General features: G+C 40.5%; 1 protein-coding gene across 1 annotated transcript in view; it reads left to right on the plus strand.

Annotated features, from left to right (window-relative positions):
- Positions 1-235: 235 nt before the first annotated feature.
- Positions 236-13,238, plus strand: part of KCNIP1 (potassium voltage-gated channel interacting protein 1) — a 455,664-nt gene continuing 442,661 nt past the window's right edge. The window contains exons 1-2 of the mRNA XM_071570533.1: positions 236-342; positions 1,204-1,318. Coding sequence (XP_071426634.1) covers positions 1,231-1,318 — 88 coding nt within the window. The 5' untranslated portion in view covers positions 236-342; positions 1,204-1,230. The remainder of the gene's footprint in view (positions 343-1,203; positions 1,319-13,238) is intronic.

The following is a 13,238-nucleotide window of genomic DNA, read 5'->3' on the forward strand; positions in this document are numbered from 1 at the left end:
CGCGGGGTGCCCGTGTGAGGGGTGGAGGACGAGGAGGAAGGCACTTCCAGCCGGGAGGGACAGGGAGTCGCTTGGCTCAGAGCAACGTGAGCCATTTGGCAAAGCCCTGAATTTTGCCTGAGGAATGTCAGTTATCCTGGTAAAGCAGGTTAGAGCTCCCGGAGTGAAGGGCGTATCGCTGTTCCCTGAAGCGCAAAGCCGCCTGCTGCGCCTGTCCCTGGGTAAGGGCGGGACTCAGCTGTTGCCGCTCGGAGGTGATGGTTGGCTTCGGATCAGTTTGGCAGAGAGAGGGCTGATGAAGGAATCTAACGGGTGGCAGCTAGGTGCGAGGAGAAACCTCAGGTAAGCCTTGTAACCGGGACAAGCAAATAGATATTTGGGGAATTTTTAAAAAAACACCTCAGAGGATGCCAGCATGAATTAAATCTAGAGGTGCTTGATTCTGCCCAGCGCTTAGGGGGTCTGAGGTACCTCCGCTTTGCTGCTGGACGCACCAAGCCTTTTTATTCGGAGTATTCCAGGCACGCAGCAGTAACTGGCTGAGCTGGAGGAGCCGGAGCTGCGGCTGTTGCCAGGGGATAACTCCCTTGTGCGGTGCGGGAGCCGTGTGAGCGCCGGACGGGCACGGTGCGAAAAGTGTAGTGTGGTGCTGCAGAGGGGCGAGCCCGAGGCCAGCCGCTTGAGTGCTGAGCAAATCACTAACTGAGCAGCATCTAAGCTGCAGAAATTAGAAGAGATTGATTTGGAATCAGCTGGAAAAGAGCACCAAGAAAACGGTCTTCAAAGAGCAGCCTCTTTTGTTCGCAGCAGTCAGCAGTCTCTGACTCCAGCATTCCTTGCTGCATTCCCAGTGCCCAGGGTGGCAGCCCTGAAACGGGGCACAGCCTGGTGAGGCAAACCTTCCTCCTCTCCGACTGGCTGTGGTGTTTTTGTGCTCAGCAGCTTCTGTTAGGGCATCGCGGCAGGTCTGTGCGTCTGTGCTGTCCCGGCCGAGAGGCTGATAGGAGAGCTGCACCTTTCAATAAAAGGGGATGCACATCGCCCCTTTGCAATCCTTCCTAGAAGCTTCAGAGCGGCAAACCTCAGTGCAGAGCCTGGGGCTTGGTGCATGAGGGCAGAGTTCTGTGCATCGCACAACCTGTCATCTCAACTTTGTAAAGGACTTGCTTTTTATTTTTTTGTTATTTCTGGACTTTGTAACAGAGAAGAGTTTTTCTACCCATCTGAACCATGAGTGGCTGTTCAAAGAGGTGCAAGCATGGGATTGCCAAATTTGCCCGGACTATTTTTAAGCTCATCACAGGCACTCTCAGCAAAGGTAAGGAAAACCATTTTATTTCGTACTGTTCTTGTGAGCTGTTAGCTTTGTGAGGGGAGTTTTATAGTCTTTAAGAAGGCATCTGATATGATTTATTATTGTTTCTTGAGAAGTGATCTGGTTTAATCTTGGGAATTGGCTGCTCTGAAGGAACTTGTGTGCAGTGAGAATTGGAGCTGTGCTGTAAAGCCTTATGTAATTGTTTCTAACTTGTGTAGTTTGTAATCTGTATTTGATCTGTGGTTTGCAACTGTAGTGAGCTATTTCCATGTGTTGAGAGATGTGTTTCTGAAAGTAATCCATATGCAGCTTACCAAATTCCAGGTCTTCATAACTGTCAGTAATTGGTACTTCTCTGTGTCTTTTTCTCCTTTAGTGTCTCTTCTTTTTGAAGCATGTGTGTGCTTTGATTCAAAATCTAGGTTGTTACTTACTGCATACATTTGAGTATCTTTCGTTTATCTAAGTTTTTCTTGTCATTTACACCCTGTGTGCCTTCCCATGTGCAGGTGGAAGAATACCAAAATGATTTATGCTGTCCTCTTTACTAAAACCAAACAACAAAAAAAATAAACCCTCTATTCTTCTTTGTACATCTAGTAGTTCCTGTGTTGGTGCACCGAGGTAAGTAATGTTACTTTTGTTGGTCATTCCTTTCATGATGATACTTCCCAGCACACCTCTAGCAGATAATTATGTGAGTATTGATGATTTGTTTAGGAACTCCTGTCAATAGTAAATAATATTATCCTTGAATGCTGCGTGCCTGTTGAAATGTGGTCTTTTCTTAAGTGAGGATCAGACTTTCCTAAGCTTTGTGTGTTTGGTTGGAGGGAGTGTGGTTTTGAGAATTGATAGTAAAGTTCAGGCTAAATTATTAGCAGAGATATTTGTATAAGGCTGAAGAGTCTCTTTTATGATGCAGTTTTTTAAAAGGAGCCTCAAGCTCTTTCCAATGTGGTCATAGTTAAAGAGCAAAAAAAGAAGCACTTTTCAAATAAGTTTAGAGTTCTTGGAGGTGTGTGGCTGTCTTCTGTCTGGAGCACATATGCTCTAGCATGAATTTTAATGTTTAAGTTGTTTCTTAGGATAAAATAAAGCAGGATGAGGTGACTTTTAAAATAGAAAATGTAAAGGTGCCAAGGACTGTTAAGTGCAGCTTACTTTAGCAGAAACTGGGGAAATTTATTCATTCTGTCTCTCTAGAAAGGAAATGTAGTTCTTAGACAGTTTTTTCATATTAACCTTACTGGCTTGCAAAAGAAATCTGCACCAGAAAATGTCTGTTTCACATTAAGAATACTGGACAGGTTGGTTGCTTTTAAAGTCAGATGGTTTAAAATTATCTTTGTGTGTTTAATTGTTCTTCTTCCACTTTACTCCATGTCATCCATAGACTGTCAAACATCAGCAGAGGAAAGATGGAAAACTCGTAAAAGTCTGTCATAAAGAAGAGCTGTCAGATGTTGGTTATAATTAATGATTAATGCCAAGATGTATATCTTAATATTAGAGACAAGAGAGAAAAATAAATTAATTCTTGTCATGTGCACAAGAAAAAGTGATAGAATGCTGTCTGCAAGACCTTGTCTTCTACAGCATGTCTGTACAGTGAATTTGCTGTACTTGGTGTCTTTTACAGGAGATAATGGAGTACAGGGTGTATGCTGCTATATTCACAAGTCATCAATGATAAATTCTGTGCTGGTTGTTTGAGCTGCACTGAAGACAAGAGGAAACTTGTGTTCTGGTAGCATTTCTCCACATGCTCATCTAGAGCAGTTCATCTAATGGGGAACTTCCAAGTAAACGTTGTGTTGCTTGACATAATAAATGCAATAATAAAATGAGGCTGCCAGAGTTGCCTTTGCACTGTTGATGGGACAGATGAACATGTGAGTCTGACAAGATAGCATGATATGAAGAGCTAAAATTTAGAGTAAAAAATATCCAAGACCTGCTTCCACCAGCCCTCCTGAAATGTGCCAACATTGCACTATCATTGTCTTTGTATCCAATGTAATGGTATTGTACAGTTCTACCAGTTTCTTTCCCGTGGCAATGTCTTGTTTGAAGCTGTTTGGATGAGATGAGTGGCTTCCTGTGAAACCTAGGGAGACAAAGTATTAAGAAAGGATTTAAAACTCTGATAAACTTTTTCTCCCCATTCAGCTGTTTGTATTTTGAACTGGCAGAACCAGATTCAGGAAGGAATAAACCATATGAATTAGTTTGTTGCATAGATATCAAAGACCTGCTGTAATTAGAATAAATATTTATGGATGATTATCTGTGAAACTCATAGCTAGAAAGAAAATTATTAGAAAAATCTTGCTCAGGAATGTTCAATTAAAAAAAAGTGTGTTGATGTTTGTACATTTATCTGAGAGCTTATTGTTTAATATTTCTTTTAGTAAAAATTCTGCTTGTATACCCAAGAAATAGAAAGTGTTGGATATCCGTGTTACATTTTTCTTAACTTACACCATAAGCATACTTTTTCATATTCAAGCATTGTCACCTGTGTTTTTCATCACACTCCTGGTTCATTTCTTTAATACTATTTACTGTGGGTTTTCTTAAGTTTACTTTTAATATCTTTTACAAGGAAAAACCTTTATTAGGCACAAATTTTACTCTTTAGAGCTTCTGTCATTGTGAAGGTTATTGGAGTGGGAGATACTCCACAGTTCAATGAGGTGTAATCCTCAGTTGTACTCTCTGGCTTCTGCTTGTCTTAATAATAGCATTTTTCTTTACCCATGGTTATTTACAGTGTAAAGTGAGACTGAGTTGCAGCCATGAAGTCCTTCCTTTTCCAACAAGGTGTGAGGAGACTGAAGCCTCTCCCTGCAGTGGGCAATAAGGGAATAGGCACACCTGATACCATTGTATGGCCATGAGCCTGGTTGGTATGTCCTGATTAACATCTGCAGCAAGTCTATGAGGCTGTAAACCAAGAATTTCATAGCTGGCACTTCTGAAGAGCTGGACTAGCAAGTTTTGTCACCTTCCCTCTTAGGACATGCTTACTTGGAAAATCTTAGTACCAGAGCAGAGTTCTCTGTGTCTGTGTGAGCAAAGCCTTCTCCACCGAGACCTTTGCATAGTGAGATGTATGTATGGCCCCTTACATTGGCATGAGCAGGATAACCCCTTATTCTCCTTCTTGGCTTGGATGGGGGTCCAGCACCTCCAGGAAAGTGTAGAAGAGGCTTTTGGAAGTGAGTTACAACGGAGATGAACAGTGTGTAAGCAGCAGCACCTTCAGCAAAATTGCCTTTGAGAAGGTTTTGAGGGAAGTCTGGGTTGTCTTTCACATTACCTTTATTGTGGTATGTGAAATGATGGTACATCTTCCATGGCCTCATGGCAAGAATGAGTTTGTGGAGGGTTTGCTATTGAGCAGAATGATTAAACAAGAAGCCTGTGTGAGTATGAAGATAGTGCTAATATAATTAAAAAGCTAGTACAGGACAGCCTTGCTGAGTTCCCAAAAATGAAGCTGCAATAAGAACTCTTGGATTTCTATTAATATGTGCTAGTTATCAACACAAGGAAAGCAAGATTACTTTACAGACCAACTACCTCAAAATGTTCCTGTGCCAAAGCAGATAAGCTTCTGTAAATTAACTACCCTTTCACCTTTGTTCTCAAACTGCCCCTCTTTCAGCTGTGCTGTTAAGATACTCGTCAAAGGCACTCGTTTCTGTTTTCTTGCTTCTCCCATTTCTGTTCTGCAATGCAATTCATCTGGAACTGGTAATTTGTCCACTTTTCACAGTTTTAATTGCTTAATTCCCTGTTCCACGGCAGTGATAAAGTCTTCGAACATCTTGCCCTCCCCTCAGCCTCCCCCGGCCTGAGAGTCTTCTGAGTATTTTACAGCTATGTGGTCTGTTTTGATGCTTTTTTTGTGAATCCAAATTACAGCTCATCTTCTGAGTTGTTATGTGAGATGGTAAGAAAAGTGCATGGTCCCTCTTAGTCATACTCAGGCTCTATCTCCTCTGAGTGGAAGTTAATCTTGTGCCTTTGGAGCATACTGACACTGCATTAGGTTTGTCCTCATGACTGTAGCCTCTGAAAATGCAAGGGTAGGGTAAAGGTTGCTAGATGCCCTAAAGACACAGGAAGGTTCATTGCTGTTGCTCAAGTGATGCCACGGCTCCTGCACCTGTGTGACATATCAAAAGATGTTTTGATCCTCCTGTGGCTGCATAGCCTGCCTTCACCCCTTGAAATTAGAGCCAGTGCCTTCAAGTTTAGAGAAGCTTTGATTCAGAGCGAACTGATGCATTAGTTCTCTGTTATACTTTTCTGGGTGTTTTAAATGTTCTTTAATATAGACAGTGATTACAGAACCCATAACAATGTGATTATATAGAATGGAGTTAGAGCTTGTCCATGTGGTCAATCTTTTCCAAATCATCCTTAAAAGTAAGTGAGAGTTTCTGTGCATAAAATGCTGTTATAAAGGGGCTGCTGCTCTGAGGGACAGAATAACCATTTTCACTTAGAGGGGAGTCCACAACTACTGAAGCTTCATCATTCAGTACCTTATCCTAACTCAGCCCAGTGAAGCTCTCCAATTTCACTGCATGACTGGTGGGAACTGTGGGTTTTGTTTTCCTTTTTAAAATGCTCGCATATCTATTTGTATATTCTCCATACTGATTGATCTTTGAGCCAACAAGTAAAATACACCTGTGTTTGTAATGTTACATGTTTGTATGTCTATAAAAAAAAGAACTGCAAATAAAGCTATCTCTTCCACAAGGGCTGTTCAGTTTGAGCAATCTGAACATATGTATGTGCATTTCACTTATGTCTGTCATCAGGAGCAAGACAGATTTTAGGAAGTGAGAGTGAAAGTGATAATGTTCTAGTCTCCCTTTTAAAACTTTTTATAAACCTCTTCTTCTAGAAACTAATGCCTGTGCAAACATATGGCTGCATGTGGCTGCTAGAAATGTATTAAAAACTTAATTGTTTGCAGTGGTGTAGCCCCAGAAGATAAGTATGTAATGTTACTTGTTCAGGGAAAAATAAAACATTTCCTTATCCTCTGGGAAATTTTTCAGGAAGAATTTTTTTTTTCAATTATGTTTTGCAATGAGCATTTGTGTGTCTGTCTGATAGCCAGGAATACTATGGAATCTTGGGTATAGTTAGATATCGTACCAGTGGACAAACCAGGTTCTTTTCTGGCATCTAAAGAAGTGATATTAGGTATAACAACTGTGATACTTCTGCCTGGAATATCTGTGAAAAATGCGGAGCATATCAGTTTAACTGTCCATGTTGGTATTCAGAACTAAAGTAATAGACAATTTCTCTAGAGAAAATATGCATGGTTGGGTTATAGGGAAAAATTACTCGAGCTGTGTCAAAGCGAGGGGCTTTTCCATGTCCTAGCCAGCCCACCTCTCACGGTGCCCCGGGTTCAGCGTCCGGATACCTGGATGTCTTCTCGCAGAGATAAAGTCCAGGCTCCAAAGGTTAAAAGAACGTTCAGCATAAATTTATTGGGGGGTGAACAGGTTACATAGTGTTTTGAGGGGGTACACGTGAACCGGGGTGGCTTGGGATAGGTCCAAGGGCTTTGATCATGACCTGAGGGGCTTTTCCCATTGGCTGAAAGCCATCTTCACGAGGTGTCCACGCGCTGGGCAGCCCACCTTTGGCGACAGCCTGTCACTGTTTGCAAGGAGGTAAGGTTGTTTACTTCTCCTTCTGGCTGCCCCAAGGTCAGGCTGACCTTGCCAGACTGCTTAGCTCCTAACGTGGGTCTGTGCAAACCAGGGGTTGAGGCCAAATTTCCACAACGTTGGGGTTTTTTTTGTTTGGGTTTTTTTACAGAACTTACCATTTTATCTGCAGATTTTCAAATGAGAAAACTGTTTTAAAAAAACAATGAAGTAATCAGATTTTGTAGCATTGGAATAACTTACAAAAATGTAGTATCTTATTGTGTGAGTGGGTGGTTTCAATGGTTTTTTGGGTTTTTTCCTCCTCCCCATAACCAGTAGGCTGGACAGGAAGCATGTTGTTGGCACATGGGCTAAGGCATTGGTACCCACACTGTAGTTATATTGATAGGCTGATTTGCTACATGGATTTTGTGAATTCAAATGGTGCAAAATGAACATGCATATTTTGACCTAATAAACCTTCTAATCAACAAATTTAAGTGTAAATGGGTAACTTTTGAAGATGGCTTGACATAAATTAATGGTAATATGTATTGAATAATCCAAAATTAGCTTAAATTAGCACATGGATTATAATTTTGATACGTAGTTTTATATTCAGTAGCACAATATTAAAGGATGACATAACAGTTGTCTATGTTTCCTGTTATCAGAAACTAGTCTTGAGCTGCAAGTCAGGTCTGTTTGGTTTAGGCCATATTCTGTATGTATTTTTATTAATTACTCCTTGTCTGTACAGTGTCATTGAGTTAAGACCACCTTGGTGCTAGCAGCAAAACTTGCAGTGGTGTTTCTGTTCCATGCTGGGTGCCTGGCAAAGCTGAGTGGTTTCCTGAGCAGGAAATCCCATTGCTAGGGTTGCAAATGAATTTCTGCCCTGACTTCTTTATGATGGTATTTGTGGGATTCCAGTTACGAGACCTTTGTTTTTGTTGTTTTAATATGAATAGTAAAGCTCATTAATGGTAACTTAATGGAAAGCAGACATGGGAAGGTTTTAACTACAGTAGCATTTAAGCTTGTGATGTATGGCCAAACTTCGCGACTGAAGATTTGGGAAGGGCTGTCCCCACGTGGGTGGGCCCTTCCAGCCTGCGCAGTGGATTTTAGGTGAGGCTCAGCGTGCACAGAACTGGCCCCACCGTTTCAGTCCTGAGGTTCATCTGCCACGGCCGAGCGAGCTTGGACGGTGCCAGTGAAGTCCTCAGGACTAGAACCTACAGCACCCGGCATTTCCCAGGAGGTCTCCCATCCAAGTACTAATCCGGGGCTGACCCTGCTGAGCTTCCGAGATCTGACGGGATCGGATGTCAGGGAGGCATTTAACTGCCCAAGCTTGTGATATAATTGGAATAAATATTCATGGCCAACATCTTTCCCATTTGCACAGCTTTACTGAAAAGCAATAGCATGCATATATAACATGACTTTCTCTTCTCAGATGGTTCTAACTTCTAATTTCATTCTTTGCAATGGCTGTTTCACAACATTTGGCTTGCAGGACGTGTGGGTGGAGTACACTTAATGCTGCTAACTAGAAGCAAAGTAATCTGAGGTTTAAAATAAGGGTGATTAATGCTGTCTTTTCTAAATGGGAAACTGTGCAATAGCCTTACATTAGAGAGTGAGAGAGAAATTGCTGCCACAGACTTGAGTTGCTCATCTTGTGAAGCCAAAATAGAGATTTGAGAGTGTAAAAATAAACCCATGTTATGTAATGCACATAATTGCATCTAGCAAAAATTAATATAGTTTCAATCTACTGCATTTTGAAAATTGCCCCTGTCACTTAAATATGGTATAGAAAAAGTGCTGTCTTACTTGCCTTTGAAATTTTGAATAGCACCTTGAACTTTTAGGTAAATTTGTCTTTTAGATGAGCAATACTAGCATGATGTTTTTCTAATACTTTGTTCATGTTGTGTGATTTGATGGTGTTTTCTTTTGCCATTTGTAAATTCTTGTAAGCTAGAGGATAAGATGTTTGTTTCTGTATAACTTTAGCAAGAGTCACATTTACACTGGGTAATGAAACGCATTCCTGATGCTGAGAAAGGCTGGAATGAACCCTGCTGAGAGAAAGGTTTCATCTGTTAGCAAAAAGGTATTTATCTGCTGCGCAGGGAAGTGAAGCAGTTAATCCTGCTGGAGGCTCACTTCCAACTTTTAGTAGGAATATCAGGGATTTTATGCAGTGTTGGTGTGGGGTGACAGCATTTTACATGCATATTCATAACCGGTGGAGTTTAGGTGGAGTTAGAGGTGGAGTTTTGCCAGAATCTTCTTTTAGGGGTCGTATCTAAGGGTCATTCCAGCCTTCATCCTCTCCTAGTGGTCTTTTTACTCATTCTTCTCATGTTGAACTTTTCAACTTTGTTCACTTGACTCATGATGCTTGACATTGGGGAGTTTTTTCTCCTGAGTGAACATCTTATCCACCTATGAATATAAGGATGTTTGAAGTGCATTCTTGACATCAATCTTTAGGACAGAACAAACTATTTGGTATTTACATAGTGCTGATGATCCTTGGTAGGGTAAGGCACAGTTCTTGGCATGGAATGAACACTCTACAACATCTCAGTTAACTCTTTAAAGCCAAATGCCTGTTTCATTATTTACAAATACATCCATTGTAAGGGGAGTGTGGTGTGTGTGAGTCAGTGGAACATGAACCATCTTACCCTGAAACTGCTTTCCTAACTGGTTATGAGGCATGTAAAAGACTGAATCTCTGTAAAAATCTGCTGAAGTTGCTCCAGTTTATAGAGGTGGTCACACAGCAGTGATGAAGACCTGGAACACATGTGTGATTGATGCAGTGATTATGTGGGACTGGTCTACTTTTCTCTGTTCCTCTGGTAGCTTTCCTTACAATGTGGCTGGATCACTTTCTCTTCTTGATGGACTTATGGCTATTACACTTTTAAATGTCCACGGGATGAATAAGTGCAGGTTGATTTGCAGGAGTCTGCTGAACTTCAAGGTAAAGATCAAAAGAAGTGCATGACTTATTTATCTCAGTGGATCCAGCCTTACTTGCACAGAAAATCACTTGAAAGCAGTGTAAGTAATGCAATACCTTGCCTGAAATTGTTCTGTGGTGTTCTCAGCCCTTGCAATACAGGTGGTGTTGGTCTTCATCAAATATGGTTTAAAAATAGCTTTGAATTAACTGTATTACCACATGATTGGCTGTTGAGGGTGAAATGTTCTGTGTTTTTGTTTTTGATTTTTTGGTGTGTTGTTTTTGGGTTATTTTTGTATATACCCTCAAAATTTTGGTATCAATGTAATTCATTTTTGCATCCTTTCTTACCTGTGGATTTTATTACCACAATGTTGGAGGCCTCAGCACAATGTGTTGCATAATGCTTTGTGATTAAGGCAACAATTTACGATAATATCAGGTACGTTATGCAGTCTATATTAGAAGTGTGTGTTGGCTACAGATGAAGTTAATAATAGGCACCAGGGAAAACCATACTGCTGAGAATGTAACTCCTTTATTTGTTTTGGTATGTTCAATGGGAAAGATAGCTGGAGGGATATTCCAGTGAAATAAGTGCTCCTAAAATCTGTTCTACACTCTTCCCACTAGCTGACAAATGGCAATTTTCATGATTTGTATGCAGTGCTAGCGGTGCTTATGAAAGAGGACTCTGGGCTCTGATCTTGCTTTGGTATCAGCCAGATGACCTTTAGGGAAGTCCAGGGGAACTTCTCGAGCTTCATGTTTAGTTAAGCAACAAATTCCCCCTCACTTAATTCCTAATGTTACTGAGTGATGGGAGAAACTGGAGGTAAAAATTAATAGATTAAAATCTTGAGATCTGAATAGGTTATCTGTTGGTATATGCACACTAACCATCAACTCGTGTTTGTGAATAGTTACATTACTTAGCAATTTGAGTCTCTGCTTTAGTGAGACTAAACAGAGTAAATTACAAACATAATAGATGATTTGTCTTTCAAAGAATAGTGAAATAGTTCACAGCAATTCTTGGCAATAGCCTGGCTTTTGGCTTTTACATTAATAACAGTTTGAGGTTAGCATTATTACTACTGCACAGTGAAGCTCATGATATTTTCATAATCATCAGCCTCTGATAGTTCATCAACATTTCAACAGTTGCAGTGTTCCTGGAATAAACTGGAAGCAAAAAGTGTGATTTTTATATTTTACTGCCTCATAGAGATAAACATGTTACTTTAGAGGAATAAGCATGAGCTGTCCTACCTCAAAATGCACAGTCTAATACTATAAAAATATGGCTCTTGTCATACCACATTGAAGTAGTAAAAGGGCAGTGGACTGTTAATAAAAACTGAATAAGAACCATATGGATTCAGGCTGAGACCAACAAAAATGAAAAATACATTTTCAAACACAAAAGCAGAGGGAAGATAATCAAGCCTGAAGCTGACAAAGGCATAAAAAGTGAAATAGAATTTTCAATTTTTAAATTCAGTTTGCTGTTCTGTTTTTTTCACCTGGAACCTGACACATTCTACAAATATAAGGAGTAGCAGCTCTTTGTCATGTGTTTTAGGGATACTCCTAAAGGTCGCGAAGTTTTTGACTTGACTCTGAAAATGTTTGCAAGTTTCCCCAATTGTTGAATTATGTGTTTATGCCCTGAAAGGAATTTTATTGCTTGTTTCATGAGAAGCAATTTGTGATTCAATGAAAAAAAAAAGCACTGTATAAATGTAATCTATGCTGCAGATGTGGTAAGTCAGGATGTTGCAGGGATTGTTACTGGACTGGCAGCATGGTGAGCTGTGATGACCACGGTCCTTTCAGTTCTCAAAAGGTCTCCCTCAGGCAGTTGTAGTGATGCAAATCACTCCTACAGAAACTGGAAGAAGTGCTGTTTGCACCAGGTGCTGGCATTTGTATTTATGGGTTAACACCTTGTGCTTGTATTTATGGGTTAATACCCTGTTGTCATCTTAGAAATAATTCTGCTTTTTGTGAGATTTCTGTCTTCTCATAAATACAGGAAAACATGAGAAGCATGTGCTTTATGAACATTATTTCTGCAAAATCACCATTAGAAGCTGAACATATTCACACTATTCCATGGTGACATTAAACATCAAGACCACAGACTGCCTTTTGAGGGCAACTGTGATAAACAAACTGTGTATTTGTCTTTATAAGAGGAAGAAATGACAGTATTGGAGGAACTTATTTTACTGTATCTAATATGCAAATCAACTTTTTTAAAGCAAGGGAACGGGAGCACAGAGCTAAGATTTTTTTACCAATATCTGGTTTTATTTATTTATTTATTTCTGATAACACTGGGGAAAAGGTGTGTGTGTGGCTCGGCTTCGCGAACGCAGGTTTGGGCAGGGCTGTCCCCACGTGCCCTTCCAGCCTGCGCAGTGGATTTTAGGTGAGGCTCAGCATGTGCAAAACTGGCCCCACCGTTTCAGTCCTGAGGTTCATCTGCCACGGCCGAGCGAGCTTGGACAGTGCCAGTGAAGTCCTCAGGACTAGAACCTACAGCACCCGGCATTTCCCAGGAGGTCTCCCATCCAAGTACTAATCCGGGGCTGACCCTGCTGAGCTTCCGAGATCTCACGGGATCGGATGTCAGGGGAGAAGGTAATTAAGCCTTAAATGCTTATTAAATACTACTGTGTCTAACTGTCATGCAGCTAATAGCAAAAGTAAGGAAGCATTATTTATGGGAGGAATAGTTTTGGACGGAGAACAGCAAATCAAACTGTAAGAGGGATATGGTAATGTACATCTGTAGGAAGTAATTCTTCAAAGCAAGGATGCAAAATCTGAGTTTACTTGCAATAGCTCTTTTTAAGAGGATGAAGGGAAGGAACTGCCCAACACCTGAAATCCTGGGCCCTGAATTCTGAGCTCAATACATAAGCATAAAGAGCTAAAAAATGATTTGTGACTCAGAAATTGGAAAATGGTGTCCAACTCTGAAGTATTTTCTTGAAGCCAGCTTACATTGTCTTTTGTTTCACAATATTTGGCATTAATACAGATCTGTAAATACAGCCAATTAAGCTAAATTGAATTCCACTATACTGCAATGATATAATTGAGCTCAGTAAAAAGTGCTTCCTCCTTTGCAGAGTTTGACTTATGTTAACAGACTTAAGCCTCTTGGAATGTTTTCCTTTGACTTACTGATTTAGCTAAGTAAGTTTTGCAAAACAAGATGATTTCA

This window comes from Pithys albifrons, chromosome 15 (assembly GCF_047495875.1).
Source record: "Pithys albifrons albifrons isolate INPA30051 chromosome 15, PitAlb_v1, whole genome shotgun sequence".
NCBI lineage: Eukaryota > Metazoa > Chordata > Aves > Passeriformes > Thamnophilidae > Pithys > Pithys albifrons.